The following is a 6,774-nucleotide window of genomic DNA, read 5'->3' on the forward strand; positions in this document are numbered from 1 at the left end:
AAACTTTATCTTTTTTTATTTTCTTTTTCTATTGTAAAATGTACAATGTTCATTTTTTCAGCCAGCTTTTCTTTTCACCATGTGTAACTATCAGTACACTATTTAAATAAACAACTAACTAAAAAAAATAAGAAGCAAAACTAAAAAGAGTTTAATTTTAATATATTAATAATATAAATAATTGTACATAATCGTATAATTATATTTGTTTTTTGAATAATTATTTATGAGTCAATATAAAAAATAGTTATTTTTATTATTATGTAATTAGATAAACTTATAAAAGTAAAACTAGTCTATATTGATAGGACATTAAAATTAAATTCAACTAAAAAAAGAATTTTTTATTACCAAAAACCTATTTACAATTAACAACACGTTTCACCAACACCCAACTTTTGTTTTTGCCCTCCAACAATATCATAAGATTCACAACGCCACTCACTCCATTTCCATTGCTCCACTTTCCTTCGTCTACCCTCTGCTCTCTCCTCCTCACCCTATTAAACAAAAACAGCCACACCCCGCGGTTCAACCGAACTGGTTTGTGTTGCTACTGCTAGCTAGGGTTTCTCTTCTTCGTTCTTCTTTCTTGAACCGGCTCGTTTCAGAGCCCAAATTAAATGGCTTCTCTCTTACCTTGTGCGCCGCCCAACATAGCTTCTACTCCGTTCGGGAACCGGACTGGGTTCCCTCTGCTGAACCGGTCTCACTCCTACGCTATTCCCGCTTCGACCAGGAGCTTCCTCCGCGGGTCGCTTTCGGTGGCCCGGTTCGGGTTCAAACCCGGGTTCTTGCCGGAGCCCGACGCCGCCGGAGAGGTGTTAAGGGAGCTGTTCGATAGGGCGGAAGGGTTCCTCTACACGATTGCGGATGCCGCCGTCTCGAATTCCGACACAGCGGCGACGGCGACAACCACCGCCAAACAGAACAACGATTGGCTCTCGGGGATCACCAATTACATGGAAACTGTGCTCAAGGTATTGTTCTTCTTGTTATTTTTTATCCTAACTTCCAGCTCTTTCTATTCTAATGAATTTTTATTTGTTTAGCGTGTGGAATTTGGATGGCATGATTTGAATTTGAATTTGGAATATGTGAATTCAGTGTTTGGAGCGTTTTGAGCATGCTAGTGTGAATTAGAATGGCGAATTAAGGGCTTGTTGGTTTTATTTCCTGTTTTAATTCCATGTCTATTTTGTACTGCACTGAAGAAGATAGTGGAAACATGAAATGATAATTGAAAAAAAAAAAATATAAGACTAAGACGAATAAAATTAACAAATCTGAAAAGTGAAAAAAAGAAACCAAACCATGCTTAAAAGTAGTTGCAGTTTAAGGTTAATGCATGGTGAAAGCGAAGCTAAAGGCGGTGCAATGCACTAGTTATAGTGGTTGGTTGGATTCATGGTGTTTGCTGTTGAAGATGACAACACAACTCACAAAAGAATAGGATTCCAAGTGCTAAATATCATTATTTCCATTGTTGCTGTGATTCTAGCTGTGCAATTTCCTATAGTTGGCCAAGTTGTCATGGAGTCGATTAGACAAATTTAAAGTCAAGAGATGATGATGCTGATAGTGGTCAGGTCAATGAAATAATATATTCCACTCATATTGGAGATCGAAATTGGGTCAACAGAACAATATCTTACTTCTGCTAGTAATGAATGACACCTTTGTACATGAGTCTGTAGACTACTTAACAGTCAACTGATAGTTGTTTTGTCAAACTTCCTTTTTTTATTGTTTGAACTCTGAAGTTATGAAATAACTTAGTTACATATATGAAATTTTAAGTAGATAACTACTTTGATCAACAATTGTAGTTGTATAACTACATATGGTTATACTACTGCCATCATACACATTGCAATTATTATGAGAGAAGTGTTTTTTCAATTTTTCGGTAGGTACTCAAAGATGGACTTTCTACTTTGCATGCGCCATATGCTTATGGTTTTGCAATTATACTGCTCACAGTTCTCGTAAAAGCCGCCACCTTTCCGTTGACAAAGAAACAGGTTTGTTCCTGTTGAAATGTGCTTCAAATTCGCTAGTGTTGATGAATTGACAACATACTGAACTGATTGTCATTGGCTCTTTGCTATTGACGTTAAAAATGTTCATTACAAATAGCATTCTTAATAAATGTTCACAGGTAGAATCTGCCATGGCTATGCGATCACTGCAACCTCAAATAAAAGCTATCCAGCAACGTTATGCTGGTGATCAGGTATCTTTTATAGCTTCCATAAGTAATATACGTGTTTGGATTATGAACATAATAAAGCTACTATGGGAATATACTGGATAACTCTTCGGATAACTTTTGATATATTGCTGGGCAGCTATAGCCATGAATAGCATTATTTCTTTTCCCCTGTGCTACTGGAGAATTGAATGAGCTTTTATCATTGCTGACAAAATTCCATTCTAAATTGCCCATGCTTATGTCTATATTTTCTCACTGTTATCTTTGACTGATAGGAGTGTAATTCAAATATCAAGTTTTATGCATTGTTTTGTTACAGGAGAGAATTCAACTTGAAACTGCTCGGTTGTATAAATTGGCCGGCATTAATCCTCTAGCAGGTATTTATGGAATTAAAGACTATATTGCAAAATTTTTTATAAATATGGTCCTTGGTTTCCTGGATGGAGCCATCCAAAGCTTTCATATCACAAGTTCAGTTTATTCTCTTTTTTTTATATGATTAAAAGATATATGGAACTATTTGATCAAGCATTTTAGTCTATTGTTTTGGCTTAATTGGGTATGCAGGCATCAATTAATCCAGTATAATGCATTAATGTTCTATCTAAATTTTTTACCTAGTAATATTTTTGTCAATCTGTCTTTTCTCTTCTCCATAGGATGCTTGCCTACACTTGCAACAATACCAGTCTGGATTGGCCTATATCGAGCCCTTTCAAATGTGGCAGATGAGGTATCTTGTGTATTCTGCTGATTTGGTATCTGATAGTCTATCCATTGATGTGATTTTTTGGTCATATGAATCTACCTTTGATGGTTAATGCTGCCTTTTCTTTTAATTTGAAAAATAATTACAAAGGGACTCCTTACAGAAGGTTTCTTCTGGATACCTTCTCTTGCTGGTCCAACAACGGTTGCTGCTCGTCAAAATGGAAGTGGTATCTCTTGGCTTTTTCCATTTGTGGTGAGTATCTTTTGGAAAATAGAAAGTAAAACTACATATTGAGAACACTACTTTTGTGGCATTGCAAGTACCATATTTTTTTTTTTGTCTAGGGCATTGGTCTTCTTTCCAAATTGTGAATTGTCCCGTCATTTGTATCACTAATAAGAAGTATATTTCTTTATTTTTTTAGTTGACCAGTTTCAATGTTTCATGGTCTTTTGAGAATCTGTGTGAAGTTTTTGAATTCCTTTGTGAGTGTGGACACATTTTATTGGCGTAGTGTGAGTAAACTAATGTTTTTGTATGTTAGGAGGAAAATGGAATAAGGTTTAGAGTTCCGATTTTATTTTTAACAACTTGGCTTGAAATACGACCATATTGAATTCTCGTGCTTTGTTTTAGGCATTCTTTACAATGTTTCCCTTGTTGGCAATGCTTATTCTGCTAAATAAGAAAGCTCTTCTATTGTATTTTTCCAATTTAAATAGTTACCTTATAGGAGAATTTCCATTTTCTATTATAATTTTTTACACCCTCATACAAGAGTTTCCTTTTTGCTGATTGAGAGTTACACATATTAGAAGGAACCCTCCACTGTTGGGGGTGCACCATCTGTGGATCCTATAGACCAAATTAGATTAGTTAGCTAGTTAATATATTTGTGATCTAATAAGCTGTGGTCTCATAAGAAAGAAATGGGGCAAGGGAGTGTTTGCCTCTGAGTGTAGGAAAAGTCGAAAAGGCATGATAATTCTTTGTTTATGATTCATGTATTTATGGTGCATCACTCTTTCCTCTCTCGTTTCTTCAATGAATCAATGAATGTTAAATTGTTGCATCATTTTTCTTAAGTGCAGTTCTTCAGAATTATTTTTAACCTATGCTAAAGTTATTGCAAAAAGTTCTTTGCAATATCATTTTTTGTTCTTGCTGCTTCCATTTCAATTTATATGTGATTTGGCAAATAATTTAATTTAATTTTTAACTTCTTTTGCTTTAATCATTTAATTTCAGGATGGTCACCCTCCCCTTGGATGGTCAGACACATTGGCTTACCTTGTCTTGCCCGTGTTGCTCGTAGTCAGTCAGTACATCTCTGTCCAAATAATGCAGTCATCACAGGTCAGTCTTGTTATATGCACAACTAAATTATATACATGTCGGTTCCCTTTCTCAATATTTCCCTTGAACCTTATTTTACAAGTGTTGAGCCATGGCTAAGTTATATCTTTAACTTAAATACTTAACATTTTTTCTTCTGCATCCATAGCCAGCCTTTCTAACTGAATTTTACCTTATTAGCTTAATCACATGTAACCGACTCACTCTCCTTTACTTTTTCATACAAGATTAAGAGAAAAATGTTCATATTAGTTTACTTTCTGTGTCTGCACATGAAAATGCATCTGGGTATATCTTATTAGCTGAGTTGCTCAACATTTTCCATGTCAACTTTCAGCCTAATGATCCCAACATGAAGAGTTCTCAAGCCATCACCAAGCTCCTTCCATTAATGATTGGTTATTTTGCTCTTTCAGTTCCTTCTGGACTAAGCCTTTATTGGTGAGCTTAATTAGAAGCTTATTGTTTGTCTTATATTTATATAACCATGTATCCTGTCTATCCGTATTTACTTATTATGCTATCTGCAGGTTAACAAATAATATATTGAGCACTGCTCAACAAGTATGGCTTCAAAAATTAGGGGGTGCAAAAAATCCTGTAGTTCAAATTCAAGATGATATTATGAAGGATGACCAAATGAAGATTCCGAAGTCGGTACCTAAAGTAAATTCCACGAAAACAGAAGCTAGACAAGATGAGAAATCAACATCAGGGGGGCCACAACCTGGTGAAAGGTCGGTATAAGTGGCCACCAGCGCTTAATAGTGCTGTTATTTTATTTTCATTTTGTCCCGGACTTTTTGTTGCAGATTTAGGCAACTAAAAGAGCAAGAGGCAAGGAGAAGACAACAAAGAGAAGAAGAAAAAGGGAAAGCCACTGAAGCAGCATCTAAAGCAACTAAAGTATACGAGACTAATGAGATAACAGTTGAAAAGGGAAATCAAGATGGGGGTGATAATGTTGAAAATTCTCAGCATGTTAACGCTGATGCTGATCCATCCACATCTCAAGTCACTGTAAATGGTAATCCACTAAGCAAAGACTTGGAAGAAAATCAGAATTCCACATATACACCTCAGAGGGAAAGTAATGAAGGTTCTCCTTTCAACAATGGAGTAAATGAGAAAAGTGATGAGGTATTGTAGCATATATAGATGGTATTTTTCTTAACATTTGTTAGTTAAGGACATGTAAAAAAGTGCATCTTGAATTTAATTTTTTATTGCCAAAAGAATGAGGAATGCTTTTGGTAATCATCTCTGCTTACCTTTTCATGTCAACGTAAATGGATTGTGTATCCTACCTTTTTCTATTTGGCTAATCATAAAATTTGTTCTGGAGAAAATATTTATACTGATATGTTTCCTTTTGCAAAATTTTGTTCTTTGGTGAACCTTCTTATAGTGCTTTGTTTTGAATGCTTTCATGCTTCTGACGTGAATTGTTAAATTTAGCAATACATGAACCAGCTTAAGAAATTGTAGTGTACTAAATTTTTCTGGTAGTCATGCATTACTGTTGTTAATTAATTGCTAACCAAGTTTTCTTTCATTTTCTCTTCGCATTTCTTCATTGGTACAGAGAGGAAAATTTCCATTATCATCAAGATTTAGATAATTATTTCATAACACGCCATCGTGTACTCGTGTCTAATTCATGTTTTTACAGGAACCAAGGGAAGCATTCACAACTACAGCTACCACCAAGAAGCAACATCCTGAAGAAGAATCGGATCACCTGGCGAAGGATTGAAATTAGAACCGTAGAAGTTCAGCTGCTGGGAAATTGATTGGTCCCAATGCCATCTAGAATTATACACTTAAATGCAACCATTCTTGCAAGTTGCAATATGAGATGTCTCTGGTTAACATCGAATATTATCACAGAAGTTTTGGATTCAACAAGATTCGAGGTTTCTACAGTTGCTGTGTGGAGGTGGTTGAAGTTTGATGGCTGAAACTGAATCAGTGAATTGGCAGATTGTATTTTCATTTGTATTATATTTTAGGTCTTTTTTTTTTTTCTTAATAAATAAGGATTGTGAATTCCAATAAGAGAATAGCAAAAGGTTGGAGGGGATATAACATTGGTGGTTCTGTTTTATTTTATTTCTTTTTGGTCTAGAAAATAGTTATGTTCAATTCAAAATTTCAAATAACGTCGAAGTTTGTATATGATATGAAGATGAAGTTCATAGCTCAAAACCAAAGCAATGATATGCAAATCCATTTCAGGTGTCGAAAGTTTAGATATTAAAATTCAACTATCAATTACTGAGCACCAAAAAATGGGCTTCAGCATATATTTATAGACACCAATGGGAATTGGTGTATTAGTGACGATATGATTTATCCTATACATACGTGGCCAGAATTTGTGCCAGAATTTAGAGCGGAAAAAGTGTTGTGTATTCGAATCTTGTATTGTGTATACGACGAATTTGTCCTTGATCCGATGAGTTGAGAAATATTGGACAATCATGCT

At 35.1% G+C, this 6,774-nt stretch overlaps 1 protein-coding gene across 1 annotated transcript; it reads left to right on the top strand.

Moving 5' to 3' along the window:
• The first annotated feature begins 383 nt into the window (after positions 1–383).
• LOC112782904 (ALBINO3-like protein 1, chloroplastic) lies at positions 384–6,533 on the top strand. Its single transcript, XM_025825569.3, has 11 exons — positions 384–980; positions 1,914–2,024; positions 2,162–2,236; positions 2,535–2,595; positions 2,878–2,951; positions 3,078–3,182; positions 4,179–4,286; positions 4,624–4,727; positions 4,817–5,023; positions 5,099–5,426; positions 5,959–6,533. The coding sequence occupies exons 1-11, from the start codon at positions 624–626 to the stop codon at positions 6,040–6,042; spliced, it is 1,614 nt and encodes a 537-aa protein (XP_025681354.1). The 5' UTR covers positions 384–623; the 3' UTR covers positions 6,043–6,533.
• The last annotated feature ends 241 nt before the right edge of the window (positions 6,534–6,774 follow it).

The sequence above is a fragment of the Arachis hypogaea genome, chromosome 20, assembly GCF_003086295.3.
Source record: "Arachis hypogaea cultivar Tifrunner chromosome 20, arahy.Tifrunner.gnm2.J5K5, whole genome shotgun sequence".
Classification (NCBI taxonomy): domain Eukaryota; kingdom Viridiplantae; phylum Streptophyta; class Magnoliopsida; order Fabales; family Fabaceae; genus Arachis; species Arachis hypogaea.

Coding starts and splice junctions, on each gene's coding strand:
- LOC112782904 (XM_025825569.3), top strand. CDS start 624: ATGGCTTCTCTCTTACCTTGTGCGCCGCCCAACATAGCTTCTACTCCG. Junction 2,025..2,161: donor TTCCGTTGACAAAGAAACAG/GTTTGTTCCTGT, acceptor AAATGTTCACAG/GTAGAATCTGCCATGGCTAT. Junction 2,596..2,877: donor CGGCATTAATCCTCTAGCAG/GTATTTATGGAA, acceptor TCTTCTCCATAG/GATGCTTGCCTACACTTGCA.